The sequence below is a fragment of the Melozone crissalis genome, unplaced genomic scaffold, assembly GCF_028551555.1.
Source record: "Melozone crissalis strain CALT ecotype California unplaced genomic scaffold, PUWL_Pcris_2 ptg000004l_1, whole genome shotgun sequence".
Classification (NCBI taxonomy): domain Eukaryota; kingdom Metazoa; phylum Chordata; class Aves; order Passeriformes; family Passerellidae; genus Melozone; species Melozone crissalis.
Genome location: NW_026535782.1, coordinates 15,127,571 through 15,150,969, shown reverse-complemented (window position 1 = coordinate 15,150,969; position 23,399 = coordinate 15,127,571). Strand labels below are relative to the sequence as shown.

General features: G+C 41.4%; 1 protein-coding gene across 2 annotated transcripts in view; it reads right to left on the bottom strand.

Moving 5' to 3' along the window:
• Nucleotides 1-22,781, bottom strand: part of TSPAN12 (tetraspanin 12) — a 41,264-nt gene extending 18,483 nt beyond the window's left edge. For both annotated transcript variants that reach the window (XM_054274466.1, XM_054274458.1), the window contains exons 1-4: nucleotides 22,698-22,781; nucleotides 22,209-22,345; nucleotides 10,765-10,847; nucleotides 9,999-10,134 (exon numbers count right to left, since the gene is read on the bottom strand). In XM_054274466.1, the coding sequence (XP_054130441.1) occupies nucleotides 9,999-10,134; nucleotides 10,765-10,847; nucleotides 22,209-22,274 (285 nt within the window). In that variant the 5' untranslated portion in view covers nucleotides 22,275-22,345; nucleotides 22,698-22,781. The remainder of the gene's footprint in view (nucleotides 1-9,998; nucleotides 10,135-10,764; nucleotides 10,848-22,208; nucleotides 22,346-22,697) is intronic.
• Between the last annotated feature and the right edge of the window lie 618 nt (nucleotides 22,782-23,399).

The window sequence follows — 23,399 nt, the reverse complement described above, 5'->3', positions numbered from 1 at the left end:
AGTGCTCCATAAATGGAACATATGTGCTCTGGCATATGCCCAAAATGTCTTCCTATCTCTCTATCTAAGACTAAAAACTAAGTTACAAAATTAGTTTATTCTAAGTAAATTATGACAGGCTTTTTTTGGTATTACATTTGTTCTACCAACAGCTAAGCTAATGTCCACCACCACCAAATATATTCCAGGAACGTATTTCTTTCTTGATCATCTCAATCACTTAGACAAAAACACAAATAAAAAAAGCAAATGCAAGCACAAAATCACTTTTACTGAATCTAAGGCATTTTACATTTGTTTAAAAGGTGTTTTTTTACAACTACTCCCATTCTGTTCAGAGAGTAATAGCAAAGAGCAGACACATGAAACATCTCCCAACATAAAATCTCTCCCTCATGGCTTTCCAACTTGTTGAGTACAGGATTTTTTTTGTTGAAATTGTGGGCAACTTAGGGGCAACAAAATTGTAGTGAGCAACAATCTTTTGCAGATATGTAATATAAAACTCTCACTGTAGTTCTATAGATTTTGTGCTGAATATACCATATGATACCTGCAATTAATAACCTAATGTAATTTGTTTATGCTTTTCAGGCAGCAGGTGAAAAGAACTGGTGAAAAATAACCTATTTCTGTTACTAACATGGCTACAGGACGATGAAGAGGACTAAGAAAACACAGTACATGGAGGGAGATTTTAAATTCTTCTCAGAGATTTTTTAACACCAGAATTCTAACTACATTTAGCAAAGGAAAAGTGGAATTAAAACTTCAGTGCCATACAGTAGTTTCCTTCAGTGCAACAGCCAGGGCAATGTCAAGAGCCAGTGCCCTACTTCAGCTACCATGATGATCCTACTGGCACAGACACACAACCTGCCTGACTGTCCTCTGAGGATGTCCTTCTGAACTCTGTAAACATTCTGTCAGAAACAAAGCTAAGACCAGGAACTCCAACAGAAATTTGGTCACTTAAGCTACTTAGTGGTCACTGTGGCACTCTGCTGCCTAGCAACTCAAGCAGATAAGAGCTGCCATACTACAAAGCTGAGTGTACCCATGTATATTCTGGAAGTGATGGCGTTTTTTTCGTTTTTTCACTCTGCCACTGACGGCTTCAGTAATTTGTTGCCACTGACCTATGAAATGCTTCATCAGCAAGCAGCTACTATAACCAGTGAAACTGTGCTGCTAGCCTGTGCACAAGGAGAATCAAAGAGCTGAACACATCCCCAGTCATGCTCCTTTGAGTCCACTCATACCCGTGATCCTTTTGTTTGCAGCTTGCAAATGTGATTTGGAAGCAAGAGCCATGAACATGATCAGAGACAGGATTCTGTGTCAACCCAAATTTCATCAAAACTAGAAAGGCACAAGAATGGTTCAGTCTATCTTTTCCTCACTCAGACATTTTTGACTTTAAGTTGCATCATGCTCTTCTGTTCTCACAGAAATGTACTGTCAACCTGAAGAGACTTCACCATCTACTTAATTAATCCCCAGAGAACAAATATATCCCACCACACAACACAGTCAAAATATTGACTTCTTAAGCTCACTTCCAGATAGAGAGAAAGCAAGAGTGCATTCTGTATATGAAAGCAAAAAGCTGTGGCAGGCAGGAGCTAACTACTGGAGCCAGAAGTTGCAATATAGTGAAGAGAGAGCATGGGGAGCTTTTGAAGAACCTCTCTGGAAGGTTGTAAAAATCCTTCATTTTCTGAGCAAATACACCTTTCTTTAAAGGATCAGTGTACTTACTAAAGAATCATCATTCACATCACCTGCATTTTATTTCATAAACATCTTTTTTTTCAAGCTTTACTACTCTCCTCCCAAACATTTCTCTCCCAGAAGATACAAAGCCCTTTTCTCCCCCTCAGACTTGAGAAAAAACCCAGCCCTTATTATAGAGCAAACAGAGAGTAGCTGATCAACAACTCTGTTCCCCTCAGACTTGCTGTCTCACTCTGCTTTCTTGAGCAACATGTTCTATGTGGCATTAGAGGTAAAGAAAGCTCTGGAAAGGGCAAGGGCTGAAGGAAATTCCAAGAGGGCAGCTGCAGATGAAACCTTACTGTAACCTCTAAAAGATCAGAGCACATGGTATGTAAAGCAAATGCCAGCAGATTTCAAGAGCTATGCATAGCATTTCCCAATGGCTAACAGCCTGAGAGCATCAGCCTTGATCTTCTGAGATGCAAGCCATCCAAACATCTCTCTGCCCCCTGGGAAACCTCAGACGACCATCACCACTGGATCACCAACAGAAACCAGAATTGTTCTGTGTAAAACATAACAAGTCCTTCCTCCTTCAATAACTAAGAAGATATGGTTCCCATTATTTTGTCAGTTTACAAACTAACAAGGTTATTTTAATGATTAATCAGCTATCTTTTTTAAAAGTAGAGCAAACACTCATTAAATGGAATCAGACAATCTGCACAGAAAACTGACATCCTGTTTATCCACTTCAGCAGCACAAATTTTCCCCTGCCTCCCTCCCCTGCACCCTCAGCCCCGCCCTGTAGGAATTAACAGTCCATTAATCATTTTGATTTTAAATTTGGTTTATTTGCTTGACAACACAGAAATCTGTGACAGATGCAGGAAGAAGTCAACAGGGAAATGAGCTGAAACCACCAACTTGCAACATAAGCTACAGAATGTCATCCAGTTCTTCAAAATAAATACATTTCACACAAAAATGATCAAGCATCTCTATTTTCTTAGATTTGGCTTCCCAGATCACAAGATTTTGTCAAAATGTCTTGAAGTCTATGATTTTTGCCAAGTCCACCTCTTTTTTGTAAAACTTTATAAGTATTTTTTAAATTAATTTTTTATGGCAATGAACATTCTAGATTTAGATTTTAAAGCTATGTATCCAAGTTATTTTTACTAAGCCATTTGTTTTTTTAAAAAACGAAATAAAATTATTTGTGAATGGTTAGATTTTTTGTTCACAGCCTTGATTCTTCTGTGGGATATTCTTCACCTGTTGTAAATTTTAACTTTCATGGTTATCTTTGCTTATATATGTAAACTGGTATTATTTTGGAAATACGCAAATACACACTTCAAACAATTATTTGGATTTATTTACTAAAGGTTCAATTACCTCAAGTCAGTGAACTTCCCAAAATAAGGGTTATTGCTAGGTAAAGCACCAAACAGGACATCAGTGAAGACAGACAGTAGATCATTATTTTCTTATGGGTTGTCATATTCCCTTTCCCCTTTTTCTTCCCCTATTTAATAAGATTTATATCAAAACCTAAAGTTTCCTATTTTGCACAGATTTTTCAAGACACAGCTTCCTTCATTTGTCTACCTGCTCTTTATTTTCTACCAAGGAAATTACACACCATAAAAATGTTTCCTTAGTCAAGAAAACCCTTTTTCTTGTAAAATAGACCCATTTGGTGCTGATACACAATGACTCTCCTTCAGCATGCCCCAAGACACATCAAACAATCAACATTTTGAGTGAAGAAATGTTCTTATGATATAAAACTGTCTTATGATATAAAACCAGCCCCCATGCACACAGCAAAGTGCCTTTGTGGTTAAATGGCATGATTCAACAAGAAAGAAATTAATTTACCTGGCAGGACATTCACCCATGCTCAGTTTGTGGCAACAAGAATGCAGCTGAACAGCAGCAGCAAGGCATATCGCATCAGTGAGGCTGGGCTGTGCCTCACACAATACACAGAGATTTGGCTAGGCTTTGTGGATTCATTTACTCCTTCCTTGCTCTTAGGAACTTCTCCCATTTCCTATTCATTTCAGCAGAGAAAAAGCCTGAGCAAACAAGCAATGAGAAAACAAGAGGTGGAAAGGACAGATGCGGGGAAAAGCCCCATACTATGGCAGCAAGACCATATATCATCTCAGCAGCTCCCCATCTTTTCTCAGTCAAGTGCAGCAGCCCTCGTTCCCAACCTGGTATCACTCACAGGTCTCTACACTTCAACAATCCCAGTGCCTTGAACCTACAAGCATATCAGTCCCTGTCTTTTCTATAGTTTTGTAGTACCCACATCCATTACTTAACCAACCCTTTTATTAATATCTTCCCTCCTCTTTTGACCTTGGAGCATTATTCCAGAGCCTTTTTCAGTTTTGATGCTGTTTCATTCTCCTCTACTGCCCTGGCTATCAATGACTTTCAAGAACCTGGAGGGAAGAAGCAGTATGAACAGTGTAACAGGTGGCAATGAGGGAAAACAGGAACAAGGAAGAGCTACAAGGCTTGCTCCAAAAGGATCATGAGGGCAAACACAGTGACACGGAGTCAAATGAACACTCGTGGTGTAAGTCCCCAAAACCAAAATAGTCACTTCCCATCAGGTGAGCCTAGAAGAAGGGCAGGCAGTAAAAAGCATGGCACAGGAGACCAGACAGCATGTGTCAGGCAGAAAACACTGAAACCATGAAATTACTACTGCCAGTAGTTATCTACCCTTCAGCACTGTGCCTCTTTCCTAAAGCAAGAGGAAAGGTCTCTTCACTATTGAAGAAATATACAGAAAAGAATTAAAATTCAAGGCCTCCTAATGGCACTATCCAGCCTTGCTATCCTAAGTCAAATGCATTTCCCTGAACTGCCCTCAAGAGGCCAGACAGTTCTTGTTACTTGGAGCTGCTGGATAACAGCAACAAATAGTGCTGCACTGCCTCTGCAACACTGCTGAGCATTCAGGGCAGCTGCTCAGTGCCTGGATGAAAGCAGTAGATCGTCACCATGATCACAGCAAACATTTGGATTTAAGTCAAGTACTTGCAAGAAGACCTGGACACCCCTACCAGTTCAATTCCTGTCATGCTTCCCCATGCTGCTCAAACACACAGCTGCTCTTGCTTGCTGTGCTCTGCAGGCAGCACCTTCGTCACTACACAACTCCCAATATCCCACATGGCCAAGCAGCTCTTGTCTCCTCTCCAGGCTCCCTCTCCCACTCAAGGAAATCAGGAACTGCTTCAAAGCACCTGCCTTGGAAAAAGTCTTTTAAGGATATACACAGCAGGGATTTATTTATGTCAGGGAAGACAAGGTTAACAAAATGCACCATGCTTACACAGGAAGACAGAGATTGGCACGACCAATGTACTCCACTCCACAGAGATGGGAGCCCTAGAGAGTGCACACCTTCCTGCAAACCATGGCTTAGTTCTGAGGTGACACTGAGCTGTGGCATCAGCAAAATCCATCTCGGAATCAAAAACCTTGTCTGAACCTTAAAAAGCCTGATCTAAATAGGAAAGACACTTTCTCTCCATTTCAAGGCAAAATTATGTATAGTAATTAGTACAGGCATCATCTCTAGGAGTTTACCTTTGAATTCAAAGTTAGAAATATAGAAAAAAATACTCTATTCTTTTGAGAAAGTTGCTCATATACTGGGGAATAATAAAAATTGGTGAACTTTCAGTGTATTTTCTCTTACCAGTGGAACATTAAACAAGCAGTACTTCAGAATGCAAGCTTATATTCAGCCCCTTAGTTAGGCTGTCTAAAACTGGGGTTTAGGTGAGTACTGTTTTCTCATCAAACCTGAACTAAAGTATTATAAACACATTTAAACCAGTCTTTCAAACAAGGTAGGCCAACCTTTCTTGTGAATCTGTCTTCCTCCCACTCATAGCACATTTGTAAATGGGCTGTTGATAAAAGCCACAAAATACAAACTCAGTCTGTCCAGCTTAATATTAAATTCCATGGGTTTACACCAAGTATGTTTGTTAGCTGCTTCTTCCCTTCAATGCTTGGTATCTAAATAATTTAGAAATACTCCTGGTTAGTAAATACCAATTCCAGTGCCAAATGTTAGTACAAGGTACTGGAGCAGCTGTAACTGTGCTAAGAGTCCACATGGATAGGAATGAACATCCTCTCTTACTACAAAGCAAATAACCTATACTATGTGTTACTGCAGAAACACGTGCTACCACAAAAAGGGAAAAAAAACAAGACAACAAAATTTGTTATCACTGAAGTCTCATATTAATTCCTGCCAACTGTAGTCATAAGTACTACAGAAGAGCTAATGCTGTGGTACTGTAGAGCAGCTAACATTTCACACAGTGTAAGAATGCCTTCTAGGAAGAAAACATTAGTATCTTGCAAAATAGCAGATGTCCAAATTTAATCAACCCTGTCACCTCTGCATCCACATGGACTGAAATGGGTGTGTGTACATAGAAGAATTTGGCACAAGAGGTGATACAGTCAATAGTATCTCAGCATTCTTTAGATAGACTTACAGAAACCACAAGTTTAATGATGGTTTGTCTGGCTGTGTTTCAACTCACTACACAGCTTAGTCTACCAGGGTCCTATTTATAACCAGGTTCCACCAGAACTGAATTAATAAGCTGTTTAACCACACACCAACAGGGTCTAACAATGTTTAGTTCTGAGGAATATTTATTACTCTGTCAACTATGTGATAAAAATCATTAACAGGATTTGCCCTGTTGACCATCAAATATTTCTAATTGTTTTCCCCTTTGTGAAACACACATAAATTTGAATCCTGTGTTATGTGAATGCTGCAGTTACAGAAAAGTCATGGTTAAAAATACAAGAAATTGCAATGAAAATTTCAGCCAGTAATTATTTTCCAGTAAGATTTTCATGAAGCTCTTCTTGCTAAGCACCAGAGCTTACTTTTGTTATTTTAATAAAACAAAACTTCAAAAAACTCCCCAAAAAACAACAACGGAACCAACCAAATAAACAACTCCCCAACAACAAAACCCAACAGACAAAAACCAATCAAAATTTTAAAATAACAAACCAACAAAACCAAAACAACCCACCCACATCCTTAGGTTACTACTCTTAAAGAATATGTGAACTTTGTTAGGGTTTGGGATTTTTTAGTTAGGCAATGTGCACAAGAAACTTTGAAAACAATCCAAAACAGAGCCTCAGAAGAAGAGAGGCAAAGTATTTTTTTTCAAATCCAGAAGCAATCTTGTTGAAAGAACTGTACCAACCACCATAAAATTGGCACTCTCCCATTCTTGCACTTTTCATGCATCCAAGTCACTGATTTCGAAGAGCTCAGATCTTCCCCTTTAGGCTGGCATCACAGCTACTTCTACATGAGAATGCTGGTCAATCACATACAAAAAAATATAGAAACTCAAGATAATCATGGACTCTTCAGACCAACTACCCTTCAGGACATAGTTCTGAAGTAATTAAAATGAAATGATCATAGCTTTAAAATGCTGGTTCTACAAAAAGTCCAGAGCATGCACCTCAGAAGACTGAGGTTTTACATTTTCCTACTATTAAGCTGAGCAAACATGAGTTTGATCTATACTTATGCCCCCACGTGAAGACAGAAATGTTTCAAGCATTTAACTCCAAGACAAAATTTCAAGAACGAAATGAAAATTATTATGCATTCAAATGTATTAAAACTGAACACTATATTTATTTTATTGTCTTTACACTTTATTACATTTTCCAAAAATCCATTTCAATTAACATCAGCACTTGCAATGAGCATGCTGCCAGGAACGTCAAGACTTGTGCCCAATTATCTGTGCATGCCATCATTATGGCTTTCATTTACTTCAAAAAGAAGACTAAAAGCATGATTGAAGAGGTTGTTAATGTTTTACATGAAGGTTCTTTTCTTTTAGTTCATCTGGCTGAACAAAAGCTCATTTTGTTGATCCATCAGTTTTCTGATTAGTCTGATGAATGAAGCATTGACTTATGTGGGCATACTTCTGTATGGTATAACATAACTGCATTCATTTGACAATCAATCAAAGACAATGACATATTTAGGAAGATATAATTTAGTTTTGCTTATCAGTTTTTTTAGCAAGAGCAAATCTCAAGCTCCTGAAAATGAAATATTGCAACATAAAATGATAGAAATGTCTTGTTTTCATTTAGTTTAACTTGACTGCCTAAACACACTTCAAATTATTTATTTCCAGATGGTACTAAAGGCTAGAAATTATTTCTTCTTTTCACTTGCAGTTTAAATAAAGTGAAGGTCAAAACTAGTTTTAACTTCATTATCTCTTGAAGTAGTAAGGTGGGTTTTTTCAAAGCTTATACCTAAAATAGCTTTTTCTTTCCCCGGATATTACGTGGCACTGATCAACATCATACAGTTACTTTTACCTTTTAATTAATTTAACTAGTATTAAAAACTACCACCACTATAAAATAAAGAACACTTTATTAAAGAAATCTTATACCCTGACAAAAACCCCTAATGTTAGTAAGTTTATCATATTTTAATACTTTCACTGTTTAGATGAAACAAAAATATGTACAAAGCCATTTTAAGATATGTAAGAAAGATTACTAGAGAAATTATATGGTATGAAATGACATTAATCCATTACTCTTACACACATGCCCATAACTGTCTTAGAACTTGTCTCTACTGACTTGCAATATTAAGATCCAGAAATAAAAAATGCATGACCATTTTGTTACTCTAACATGATCAGATTTAAATGAGAGTTTTCCCCAACAATACAGTTTTGAAAGAACAATCTTCACACTGCATACAAGCTGAACAAAATATCCAAAAGAGAACAGCACTGCCCTCTTGCAACTGAGGAACACTTCTGTCACAGACATTCAGCTGGAAATATCAAATACAGCTTTCTCCAACCCTCTCAAATAAAATTTAAAAAAAGATATTTTAATACAAGACCACGGTGAAGTTTTGCAACTGTTTATTCTGCAGTTAGAGTATTTCTGTTAGAGAAAAGCAAAGGTTCCATAAATCTCAGCCAATTTCTTAATGGTGTTTTATGCGACACCTAAACCTCACAAAATCTGTGAGGTTTAGGTGTCACATACTTAAGCCTGCACAGATCCACAAGAAAAATTCAACTGAATGCACTCTGTGAGAATCCAACACACAGTGCAGTGAAAAAACAGCAGGAGCCCAACTCTACTTGCATGAGACCCTGGATATTCCCAAGAGCTGAAGGGTTCTAGCTGCCTGATTTCTCCTACTCCAATTACAGCAGTCAAGTCTGATAAACCTCTGATAAACCTCATTGCTCCTGCTCTCTTCAGCTTACAGAGTGCTTGGAATCCTGCTTATCCCCACGTTAAAAAACAGAGTTCAATTCTGCAAAGAGCTACAGCTACACTTTTAAGAAGCATACAGATACATGGCACTATTGAATCTCCTGGATTTCAGTACTGCCAACAGAGTAAAAATTTTAACTCTAAACTTTTAAAATTTGTGTGACCTTGATGGGCTTTTGTTGGAGTGGCATTTTTTTGGTTGACTGTTTCTTTAATTGTCCCCAAATTCACTGACTTCCAGATGAAGAACAGGGTGTTTGGCTCCCCTGACAGTCAAAGCCATATCACAGTTAAACTGTACACAAAGCTTTGTGCAGGAGAGACTACCACATTTCAGCTGCTGTCAGCTCAGTTATATACTCTCCAAATGAAGGAAGAAGATGGGTATTTGGAATTTATTTTTAAACTTGCTCGCAACCAAATGCAACTGCAAAATTCCACATCCATGTAAGAGAAAAAGAAGCTTCTGAACACACTCAGAATTAACTTCCATCACCTACAAGTGCTGTTACTTTACACACACAGTCAGCAGTGCAATAATGCAAAGTCTAGGTTAGGTAGCTGTTGCTCAGCTAGGAGTCAAAACAGCAGCATAGGGGTTTATTTCAGAGTACTCAGACTCATGTCCCTATAATTATTAGTACTGAAGAGTTTGAGTTATTTTTCCCTTCAGCAACTCCTCTACTAAATGAAGTGAATTTTTGCAATTGAGACACTGCTTGTCTTTCAGTCACAGCATAATGCAGTTTAGGCAATAAATTATTTCCCACTGTGTGCTTTGCAATTACAATTCCTCACCAATACCGTAACTCAACAGGGTAATAAAAAATAATCAGTATTTATCTAGTGCCTGTGGATTAAAACCTTTCTAACACTCCTGAAACAAAACAGAAGTTATGAAACATACCCAGACAAGGAGCAACAGATTTCTTTTCACTGTTCCACAGTATCCCAGCATTCCAACTATGATGAGGAAACAGCAGACTGCAATCATAACTGGGTGGACCACAGGAAAGTAAGTCAAAATGACAGCCTCCTCCACCCTAAAAACCAATCAGAACAATAATCAAAACAAGCACAATCACAAAAAAAGATATAAAAGAAAAAAATACAGCCATTAAGAATAAAATGGTGATTAGCAGATGCATTCTTTCCAGCACCTTACACATTTCACAAAAACCTCTTCAACATGGTTTTAAAGCCAAATGCTGCATTTGGGTACCAAAAACTGCATTGCCCAAAATCTCTCTGGAGCAAAGGTAATCTTCCTGTCCTGCACTTGCACAGTATGCAGCACAATGAGGCCCTGTTTCACCACCAGGGCTCATAAGCACTGCTGTAATAAAATTAATAGAAATTCTAAATCCTTGGACTGAATAAAGTATTCAAAACGAAACAGTAATATAATCTGATTACATGTTGTCAACAGACCAAAAATTGATCCCTGTCAGAAGAGAAAGGCACATGATTGAAACCCTACCCTTCCCCTTTTTCTAATTTCAACTGGTGCCCGAAACTGGGGCAAAAAATGCACCTTCCAATACATCAATGTTCAGCTTAACTGAAAGATTCTCAATTCTACAAGTCCTAATTAAGAAGCTTACCACACAGAATGAACAACATCTACCCTTATCAGTAACCCACACAGATTAGAAGTTTAACTAAAGCTTTACCTTGTTTCTGCAGTTAAAGTGAGAACATTATTCAGGTAGTCTCTCAGCCAAGCAGAAACCCCTAATATGCTGATGGACATCAACTAAAAAGAAAACATTAAGTTATTTATCATGTGTTTAATGCAAATTACATGATCATTCATAATTTAAGTAGAGGATCAATCATCACTAACATCTTTCATGCATTCATTTATTTGAACAACATACTGTCCCCAAAACTGTACTTCTATATGCTTAGAATTGGTTTGCTGCCCAAGTATTAGGGTGCCAGTGACAATAATCCTTTCCATGTAGGGATGCTACTGCTGGCTCCTCTCCCACCACTGCACAACACACCATAGAAACAACAGGGAGCGCTTACACTGCTAAAATCAGTGACTCCTCAGGGCTTACAAGTGATACACATCAGTCTGCAGGAAACCATGAAGCCATGCCCAGGTACACAGTTAGTGAAGAAAAAGCTGATACAGCAGTCCTGATACACTGACACTCAAGAGAGGAGATTTATCTTGGATTAAATTTAGAAGAACCTGATTCTCTTGCTCATTCTGACACAGTCACACCATGAATACTACATTCAGTTTCTTGAACCATAAAATGAAAATAAAACTAACTGCATTTCAATTATTAACCATAAAAAGCATTTGGTATCCAACATGTCAGACACTTCAAAGGCATAAAGCCACTGCACTTTCACTAGGACTGCTCCCACAGCAAGTAAATCCCCAAAACTGGGCAATAATTCCCCACCTAGAATTGCCACCACCTCAGCAGACATGGATTTCTGTCACCTGATGCCACTGTACACTTCAGCACATCAGGAGAAGCTCTGCCCTCTGATTTTGAGAAGCCAAACCCCAACAACACACTCAGAGCCTGCCACCCTGTGACAGCACCATCTCTGCCACTGCTGCAGCAGAGGTACTGCTAGAGGACAAGGCACTCCTCACTCACTTGTCACAGGGGTACTGGGCCTGAGCCACAGAAGAGGCAGGACCTCAGAAGCACCACTGTCTTGCTGAGGGAGGGAGTCCTAAGCATGCTGACTTTCCTGAATACTCCTACTTTCATGAACTGCATAGGAGTATGACAGGACACATCAGCATTATACTTACAGTTTCTTAAACCAGTAAAAAGTACTCATCTCCCCTGTGGTCCTCAACATCTAGCTTCTCACATGCCCTCATATTTCCCTGAAGGTGTTTTGAAGAACAAGTTAAGTGGTCCAAACGTAATAGGAAAAGTCACTCTGTGTCCATACTGGCTCCTAGCCTGCAGCACGCCCACAGCAAACTACTTCTGCCTTTAAGATTTCACAGAAGTCCCAGCAGCTATCCCAAAGCTTCTTCCTGCTTTTCAGATCTGATGCACAAAGTACAGGCACTGCCCTGGCTGTGAGTGCTGCCTGCAGGAGCTGGTGCTTGGCATGCTGCAAGCATACTCTTGACTCTTGGAAGCTAGTGTATGCTACATGGCTACTATATTCACTCCAGTGGGATCTGTTTTGGCTGGTGAAACAGTAACAGTAAAGAACATTTTCTATTGTCTTATTTGCAGGAAGCTGCAGGAACAAGGAAAACAAGATTACTGGAATCTCCTCCTAAATAAACTCCTCCCACCCATTGCCTAAGAAAGCATCAGGCAAACATACCACACAAGCAGTCAGAAACACTACAGAGGTAAAGCAGACTACCAGCAGCCAGCCTACTTTCTTGTTGTCCAAAGGCAATACAAAACATTTTTAACCCTCCACATCTCCCTGAAAGGCCTGTTGATACACGCAGAAAAGCATTATCTCACACATCCACTCTGTTTATGGTAAAATATTTAAGATATATTTAAGATGTAGCCCGGTTTGGTTACTTCATTTTACAAAAGCGGTGTTCAGAAGTGACAAGTCCATCAAACCACTGCTCAGAAACTTTCAGTAAGAGCCAGATGGTCCTGCTAGAAGAGCAGTACTAGAAAAATGATCACGTTCTAAATAATATTCCTCCTCACACACCAGACTGGTGGACTGCCTGCTCCTTGCTGTCCATTAGGCGCTCTCAGGCTGCACCAATTTTGTTTCAGCCGTCAGCATGCAGCAACACATTGTACACAGCAGTGAGAGGGGGGGGATTTTGAGGCAGGATAAACTCTCTTTCAGCAGAGGTAAGATCTGGCAGCATACTGAAGCATGCAGGTTACTCACAGACAACAGGGAGATCACAGAGCAAACAGGTAAAAGGCAGAGGGGACAGAAAGGATTTCCTGGACACCAGAAGTACTGAGCAGAGTTCTGTCACTAAGAGAATCATTCAGTCTGCTAGAAGGACTTGCGTGCAAAGGTAAATCAGGAAGGACAAGAATTTTCATTTCTGTTCTGTCTGCCTAAATTGAGTTTTCTCTACCTAGACATGTATTTTTGCCCACACAAAATCCAAGGAAAATCTAGGCAGATACATCACCAAGCTGAGGCCAACACATGGCTCTGTGACTTCTACAGAAATGCTCAATAATCACATCAGAAAATGTGACTCCTTTTTCATCTAAGAACAGCAACTGGAAGAAAAGGATTGCTTCCTTCAACCTAGGAATAACCTTCACCAATAATATAACTACATGAACAATAACCTTCACCAATAATATAACTACATGAACAATAACCTTCACCAATAATATAACTACATGAACATGAACACCATTTCAGTTCATAAGAACAAACTCTTCTATGAAAGGCCTCTTGCATCATTCAGAAAGATTTTAGCCTTTTAGATTCTCCCTGGCTATTCTCACTTAGTATGAATAACTAGCAATTACTATTGTTTCTTGCTGATGCAAATTACATGCAAGAACATTCCACCTATAAAGTCTGTGAAAGCCAGGCTACTGCTCAACTACTCACCTACCCTGTGCCTGACATGTTTTCACCACCATTAACTACTTCAGGAGTTACTGAACTTCTGCTACTCTTAAAATGCACAAGAGCTAGGTCAGCATGACTCTGAAGTGCAAGCATATTGCCTTACCTCTCTGCTAAACAGATGTTACACACAATTACCTGCGCAACGCTCTCCTGCCAATCAAATTCCTAGTGAGGCACCTTTGGGCACTGTATTTTCAAGAAAGTCCAAAGGGAATTATTGCTCTGAACGAGAGCTAGAGTGCTGTGACACACTCCATTCACAGGCATGACAGTAACAGTGTCCAGCTGGGGTGGCAGAAAGGCATGGGGCAGAAAGTGAAGGCAAATACTCAAGAGCCTCCTCTTGAAAAAAAGAGGCCTGTAAAAGAGCAAACTGGTAACTCAAATTAGCAATTCAGAAATAAGTTCATTACAACATGTGTATTTCCCAGCACATAAGCCAGCAAGTGCTTGGTACCTCTTCCCTAACAGAAGGAAATGATGGGGAAAAAGTTGCATCCCCTCTGATCAGCAGAAGTGAGTCTCAGGGCAGCAACACCCTGACGGATGAAAGATGCCTCTGCGACACCAGACTGTCCTGAATAATGACTGGTGTTTATTTTAGTGACAAAAGATTATCAAGTACTAGCTCCCATCCATCAATCCACTTGCTCACCTGTTCCATAGCCACAAGGGAATCACAGCAAGAACACAACAAACATGTCTGGCCTCCAGAGCTCCTGCTGACTCAATGTACAGATGTGCAGCCCTGTAAAAGCACTAAACATCCTCAAGTGCCAGATGACATCAAGAAAGCTCCAGGCATGCACCACTTCACACCACCTACAGCACATGCAGACCTTCAGCCAGCAGCACAACAAGTCCCTCAACACCAGCAGCAGTACAACTGAGTCCAGGCACTCAATAGGCAGAAACAGCCTCCCCAAAAACCTTGGTGTACATCCAAACCCACCAGCAAGTATCAGCAGGCACATCACTGCAATTCACTGCCAAGTGATTTTCAAGAAGTCATGGGCAAGAGCAAGGTCCTGATTACAGCTATTGTTGGTTCATTTGAAAGATGGTAAAACAGTGGCCCCAAAAAAACTGGCAGTCCCCACTTCAGTCACTGCTTCAAAACAGATTCATATGTATAATACAGTTAAAATCTGTATCAAGCAATCAGATGAAAGAACACAAGTTTATGACAAAAGTGCTGACAATTCTCACATTAGCAGTAACATCATTTCCCCAAAAAGTTCTCATTCAAGCTTCTCTGATGACAGCCAGTCTGCTGTGCTGTAAGTATGACATGATAGTATGCATAAAATGTTTATTTGTTGCAGCTGGCTACAAAAGTCACTATGAGTTTTAATTCTGAACTGTCACAGTATGTTGTATAGCCATCAACATGACACTGAGGAGTTCACAATTATGCCTACTGGAATGCTCTATTTTAAATATATTTTCACACTGATTGAACTTAGGTAATGAATTCTATTTTTATATATGAGCAATATGTGCACAATAATATACTAAATATTCAAATTAATTTCTAATGTAAAGTTTTTAAAGCTACTAAAGCTTTCTCAGACAAAAAACTGAATTAAAATATCCAACAACAGACTTCAGCTATTAGGAGCGATCACTTCCAAGCATAGTTTAAATTGTCTTCAGAACTCTTACATAAATTAGACATCAAAATTCAAATACAAAATCATTTGCAATTCATTAAGTATATCTTTTAAGCCATTATTTTGAAATTTCTACTCCCAGTGTCTCTGAGGCCATACCCAAACTGGAAAATAAATCTGCATTTCCAAATAATAAATGAACATGGACTTCTGTCTTTAAGGGAGCAAGTCCAACTGATCTTGCTATATCCACACCTGTGTTCACACTCTCATAATTTTTTTTCATTTAAGCATTCTAGCACATTCATTTTACTTTTGCTCAAATTTCAGAATATTTTTTAAATATTAAATCGGAGGAAAGATTAAAAGTGTCTTCCATACCAAGAGTCACACATGATCATTTTTATTCTAACAGATGGGGTAAACATCTTCAGGCCATGTCTGATATCCATAATGAAACACTGACTAACAGCATGACACAGCAACCTGCTTTGCATGAAAAGGTTTCTGGCTACAAGAAAATGACTTCCAAGATATGACAACATTCATCAAAATATGTCTTATAATTTTAGTTAAAAAAAAAGGCAACAAAAAAACCCCACCACAAACAAACAAAACCCAAAACACAAACCTTGTGAAAATCTTCCTGTTAAAATTGATTTGGGTAGTCTGAGCTATAATTAACCCTTACCAAAGGACAGAGGGGATACATCACTACAAGGTCATGAGCATGCTGCAATGCTTTTACAGGATTTTCACCATTAGGTTCAATATTCAGATCATTGAACAAACACAGATAACTCAGATCCATGGATAAACAGAGAGCTACGTTTTTTTGGGACAGAGGGATATAAGGGTGGAGGAGGGGGAACAAGAGGCCTTGTTTTTCTGTATTACCTGATAAAACTTAAATGTTTAGAGAAAAAATTGCCCATAAAAAAGGGAAATCCCCTATTTGCTAAAAAAGCACCTTTGATTCTATAGATATTCCAACATTTCATTTTAGCTAAGCTTCCTACAAGGTTATGCCTTGGTCCCCCCCCCACATCAGTAAACAGCTGAAGCACGTTCATATTTGCACTTTGAATCTGGGTTTGCTTGCACAGCTGCAGCAGTGAGCTAGCAACCTGCTCCACATTTGGCACGGCTGGAACTCACACACTCTGCAGTAAGGCTGGAGCGCTGAGAGGTCACCCTCCTGGGGAACATGAGCCAGCTTTTCAGCAGGTGGCTGTTCAAGGTGCCCAGAGGAAGCACAGCAGAAAGAACAAGAGCCCAGGCATGCAAACAAAGCTGAAGTACAGTCTTACTGTGTATCAGACCCACATCAACCTCTGGGCTGTGTAGAACAAGGGTGCACTAAAAGCAAAGAATGATAAAGAAGTGCATATACTTCTTCAAGCACCCTCTCTGCAACTACTCAGGCACTGCACTTCTTGTTAGGACATGACTTGCGCCACTTTTCCCTCAAAAGTAATCATCTCACAGTCAAGACATCGTTTGCTTTGGGGAGGAACAGGCATGTGCTGCCCAACACAGGTAATCCAGAGCAATGCTCACAAGTCAAGTATCCCAATACATATCACAATCCACACATCACCATGATATGCCTTCACATATATACAATATACTCTTAATTTTGTTTCTTTAAGAGTTTGCTTTTATTCATGGACAGTAGTCAATCTCAGAGATACAGGCAAATTATTTTTAAACTCAGCATACATATATATATATATATATATACACACACACACTCTTAAAAAGAGCATGTGATTCCTATGATCCACAGGACTACACGTTACCTGTTAGTGGGTTTATACTCAACTTTCCTGTTTTACACATGAATACCCATGAACACACAAAGATGATTAAAACGAACCTGCATTTTTATTTGAATCACATAGTCCTATAAAAATGCACAAAATTAAACTGTCTCCTACACCTTGTGAAATAGCTACAAGACATTTAAAAAATTGTTATTATTCTATAAGCCTTGTCTAGAGCCTGCCACAGACTCAAGATGAGAATCGTCAGGGCACAGGGTACTGGAGATTCATGAATAACTGGACAGCTACTTTCTAGTGAATTTAAAGAAAGAAAAAATGTACAAGTACCTACATGCCAGATGGACCTTTCCAGTTTGCTCCAGATTGTGCTCTACCACTATAAACAGACAGCTTGAAATTTTCCTTCCCCCTGAGCTATGGGCTCAAATCTTGTCAGCACAGGTTTGTGATTCATCCTCCAGGTTGAGGCAATGAGCTCCACAGAGTTAATTGTGAGTATTACCAATAAAGTGTCTGTGGTTAATTTCCTTCTGAATGGCAATTAAAAAGCATATTAATGCAAATTCTAACATTTGGGTGGGGTCTGGGTTTGTTTTCTCCGTTTCCATTAGCACATTAAGTCACTCTATTTCAGGACAGTTTTCCAGAAACTGATCCAGCAATTCACAGCTGATATGCCACTCAGGGTGAGCCACATGACCTACAAAGATACTTGGAATAAAAATTTATTTAGAGGTAGACACGAAGTTGACTTATGGCTGAACTCTACTTTGTTAGGACATAGTCTAGTGATGTTAACAATGTTGTATAAATATTACAGCCTAAAGAAACCAAAAAGTAAGAGATTTCTCAAATACCAGAATTAAAAATAGTTCTGGTCCTTTAAAACTCCTCTTATAGCTTTCTCTGTTGAAAGCATTCCTTTAAAAAGACAGCATATTCCCACAGAAGCCACAGCTATTTTCTTTATACAAAGAATGCTAAGAAAAGCAGGTTTTAATTCCACATGTCTAAACTGCAGCCTCTAAAATCAGAGGATATTAGCCTAAAACACAGTTTACTGTGCCACAGGTACCTGGCCAGGCTGTGTTCATTTCAATGGATATTATTTGCCATTTAAAACACTGCCCAAAAATTTTCATTCCAAGTATCTACAAATCCCACCAACGAGTGGAAATCAAAATACAGGAGAAACAACCTCTATGCAGAATCTGGTTTCACAGAAGGCAGGATTCACTGATTTCTTTCTCATGTCAGAACAGATTTGAAAAATGAAGCAAAAAATTACAAGATTCAACACATGCATTTGAAGTTGGATAAAACAGGAAATAAAATATCATTGCTTCCAACCACCCCTAGTTACTTCCTAGCACAACACTCATATTCAGTTGCTCTGAGTTCTCAATTAGTACACACAGGCAAAACTAGGTTTAAGTGTGCAAAGTATTCAAATGGAAAACTAATTGGAAGCATGTTCCACTTTCATTTCGTGTGATTTTTTTTTAAACTTTGTTCACAAACACAAGCTCGAGATAGATGCAAACAATTTCCACTACCTGCCAGAAGTGTTTATTGGCTGCAAGCACACAAGTGAAATTAAATGGTACTGCTGAAGGAAATCTTAAACACTGCTCAACAGAAACAGCATACCCCTAGGCACAAAAAAGCTCATGAGGTGAAAGGAAAGTGGCACCATCACTGTCTTGGCTCAAACATCCACTGACACTATTAATCATCAGTTAAGAGATCCTTACCACCTGTGACACAGTCAACTGCAACTTACAACCTTGATTTGTCCGCAGCACTACATACAGTCATCCTCAATTACAAGCCACTCAACAGCAGCTGCTCCTGCCTCACATGCTCACCAGGAAAAAAAAAAAAAAAGTTTTTGTTTTCTCAAGACAGAAAGTCTATACAGACTTTTTCATGCACTTCCTGCAATGTTATACTTCACTTTTCTTCCAAAAAATTGATAAAATTATTGCATTGCTTTTAGTTGCATTGTTGTCACTATCTAGTTCATCTATTTCAACTATTAATAACTTTTTTTAAAGAACATACATGGCTAAGCTGCAAAGAAAAGTAGAACAAACCTGTTAATCTCAAAACTACTGCTTTGCTTAATCTCCTACTACTGTAAGCAGCCAGGAGGCTGAATTTTCCCTGTATTCAGCACCATTTGCCAGTTCCTGTTCTAGCACAACCCACAGGGGATACTTGCACTTCAGTATCTCCTGTGATACGTCTGTGCCATTATTAGAGGCTGACCACATTCTCTGACTGAAGGTCTGCCTAGTATAAATGTTTGCAAAGGTGGTTTGACTAGGAAAACAACCACAGCAAAATACAGAACAGTGGCAGCACTGCAAAGCGTGGCAAAGAGGGATTCTGTGAGGACAAGTCATAGAGTGCTCAAAATGAATGAGGATACTCATGTTACACCCAGGACTGCTACTGAGCTGGGACAGCATCAGGCACTTGCCAACCCAGCAAAGCCCCCACCAGAAGGAAAAACCCTGCAGTCTCATAAACTGCATATAACATATGTGAAAAGCCATCAAAACTAAATTTCTCCAAGTCCCAACACACACACTATCTAGATATAACAAAGACCAGCACTGTCCCCAACAGCAGCAGTAGGAACACGTCTTCCCTCAAGAACTGCTAAAATAGGCTGCTTAGCTAAGCACTAAGTCTTGACCACAAAACACCAAATCATGCCTTTTTGGAGGTCTTCTCTTTTATTAGGCTGCCCAGAATTTAATATACTGGAAATAGTAGTGCTACAGAACATAGAATCAAGTTGGATCCCTCAGTCTTGCAAATTATGCTAAGAAGTGATACCCATTTATAAATATATCTGAGGACTGCAGAAGAATGAATCCAAATGTTAACTGCAGGATTTACTCTGAAGGATATTCCTGGTCCAGGGCACTGTCAACAAAACCACAGCCAAAAAAAATTAGAAGATTGAGGATGTCCTGAAAATGCAACTTCCACTGCTATGAAAGAGACTTCCTGCAGTCAGATGCATGCTTCAGTTGACCATGGAAAAAGCTTCCAGAAGGCTATCATCAGGTCTATGACCAACACCAGTCACTTAATAAACAACAGTTAGAGCACTGATGATGAATTTATTTCTATCTTGTAAGAAGAAAGGCTTTCTGCAAGTTGCAGGTCCTGAAGTAGCAATCCACTCCCACAAAACCAATGTTCTTCTGGAGCAGAAAAGGCAGTACATTTACTGGTCCATTATAAAACATGATGACCCACTACAACAGAGCCTTGGCCTTTCAGCTGATTGCTTATGGATTATTTACAGCTCAGCAGACTTTGGGTCAAAAGTGACAGAAAGCATTGTAACAACACTTCCTGCCTGCCTCCCTCTCACACACACAGGTACGTCACAGCTCAGCAGCTGGGCTCAGTAAAAAAAGTTTATTTTCAAACAGAGCATACAGCTGTACATTCACAAGCACTACTATGGAGAATCAACAAGGATAGCAGCAGAGTGACTGACAAAGTTCTCTCACTCCTCTGCTTCCACAGGCACCAAACCCAACCAAATAATGCAGACAGCAGTGTTTTGCAGCCACCACCTGCACCTTCAGTTTTCCAGCAGTATTCATGATCAGACTAGCCATTGTGTCATCTTAAGGAGCTTCATATGCACTATCTATCCTCACCAAGCTGGCAATGACCAATGCTGAAGTCCCATCACACATACTGGGACAGCTGCACACAGGACACACTTTGAAGTTTACTTCAGATGTTCTCTTCTACGAGCTTGACAGCCAGACCTCACCAGACAGTGTCCTGCACAGTTTTATTCAGGACTTCAAAGGCTTCATGACCTCAGCTTGAACAAAGCAATCCTTTTTGCACAAAAACTACCATTCTGTTCCACACGCTGTTTAACAGTTTTCTCTTTCATTCATATTCTGATTTCCACTTAGTTTACAGTCATCATGGGACTCCATGACAATTCCAAAGCCCCTGCCATGGCCAGGGACACCTTTCACTAGAACAGGTTACTCAAAGCTTGAACACTTCCAGGAATGAGGCAGACAAAATTTCTCTACGCAACCTGTTTCAGCAACTCACTGGTACCACAGTAAGAATTTCTTCCTTGATAATATGTAATGTAAACCTACTCCCTTTCAGTCTGAAGCCACTCCCCCTTGTCCTGTCACTACACGCTCTAGTAAACATCCCTTCTCCATCTTCCTTATAGGCTCCCTTCAGGTACTGGAAGGGCACAAATAGGTCAGCTCAAAGCTTTCTTTCTTCCAGGCTGAAAAATCCCAATCCTCTCTGCCTTTCCTTGCAGAAGAGCTGCTCCGCCCCTCTAATGATCTCCTCGGGACCCACACCAACAGGTCAATGTCCTTCCTGTGCTGGGGATCCCAGAGCTGGATACAGGTAGAAAAAAAAATCAGATATAAACTAGGTTTGGTCCCATCCCTACATCATTCAAGTCTAGAGCACCTCAGGAGCCAGCCCTGATGTGAGCCCCAGGTGTGAGACCCAGATGTGCGCTGTCGTCTCATTTGCATCCCTTACCATGCACAAATCTCACCTATTCAAGTGAAAGAGATCGTTGCAAACGAGTGAGGACTCTGAAAATATCCACCCTGCTGTTTCTTCAAAGCTCCAAAAGTTTAAGGAACAAGAGTTGATCACACCCACTTGTGCTGAGAGTGAGAAACCCTGCTGCTATAAATACAGCTTTGACTGAATCCTCAAAACAAAAGGCCTTGCCTGCCACTTAGGATCTGTCCACTGAATGCACAAAAAAGACTCTGGGCTGACTATTCAAGTACCTTTGAGAGCTTGGAGTTCATCTCGGGTCACAGGATGCTCTGAAACTCACCCATCCAGAAGCCACCCGTGAATATTCCCCTCTGTACATATTACAGATACACCAATTCCCACGAGTAACCCTAATTCAATTTTACTTCCTACTAGTTTCCAAAGGCATTTTATTCCCCCAGAAAAATGCACTCCCCTGCGGGAGCTGCCTGGCATGGGGCCAAGGGCACCAGGGCGGCACCTCCGGCCCAGCGCGGCCAGCCCACGGCCGTGCCCGCCCTTCGCCTCCGGGACGGCACCTGCCCGGCCCGGCGCACTCACCCAGAAGAGCAGGTTGAGGGCGTAGAGCAGGCAGCGCAGGCACTTCACCGAGTCCTCCCTGGCCATGGCGAGCCCCCGCGGGACACAGCCCCATCCTCTCACCACATCCTCCGTCCCGAGGCCGGGCCGCCGGCGCCCTGCAGGAGAAGAGGGGGAGAGAAGGAGAGGGTGGGCGAGTCCGCCTTACAGAGGGACCAGCGCGCAGGTGGAGGCGGCGGAGCCGCGCCGAGCCCGGACCGGCCGCGCCCCGCGGAGACCCCCGGCAGCCTCCCCTCACCTCCCGCCCCGCCCGGAGACAGCGAGGGGCAAGCTGTTCTCGTAAAAATAATACATGCGCGGGCAGGGAGAAGCCGCGGGCTATCCCAGGGGCACAGCGGGGCTGAGCTGAGGGCAGCGGAAGCACGGCCCGGGGACGCCAGCTCCCTCTCAGCCCAGGATGGACGCGCTGCCCTGGGGAGGCAGGGCGGGCGTGGGACAGCGGCCACTTACCGCCCGGACGCCTCCCGCACTCACTTGCTCCGGCGAGCACTCATGGGGCCGGGGCGCGGCAGCGCAGCGCGGAGCCGCGGCGCCCATGCCCTGCGGCGGGCGCGGGGGAAGGTCCGGTCCCGGCGAAGGTCCGGCCCGGCCCGGCCCGGCCCCGCGGCTGCCCCGGCCCCTCCGCCCCGCCCGCAGCGCTCCGCCAGCCCGCGGCGCCCGCGCATGCGCCGCCGCCCGCCCAGTCCTAGCGCCGCCGCCAGCGCCGTCCGGGAGCGGACAGACCCCGGCAGGGCCGGGCCGGGCAGGGCTGTGCCTCAAGCGGGGCTGTGCCTCAGGCGGGGCCGTGCCTCAGGCGGGGCCGGGCAGGGCTGTGACCCCAGCTTCCCGGGCAGGGTTGTGCCCCCGGCGGGGCTGTGGCGCTGGCACCCACGCTTGTGCCATCCTCATCGTGGCGGAGCTTCGGAGCTGGTGGCTTTTCCTTCTCCTTCAGGGAAGATGTTAAGCGATGGGCTGACTGGAGTTGAATGACACGAAGCCCCCCATCTTGTGACACGTTGGCCCAGGGTGGCACATGCCACACGAAAGGCGTTTGCTGTGTTTCACAGGCGTCTCACAAATTCCAGTGTCTGCGTCGGAAATTAAACTTTGCCAACATCAAAGCCAAATCTGGTCATTTACAACCCAGCACCCACTCCCTTTGCTAAACAGCAA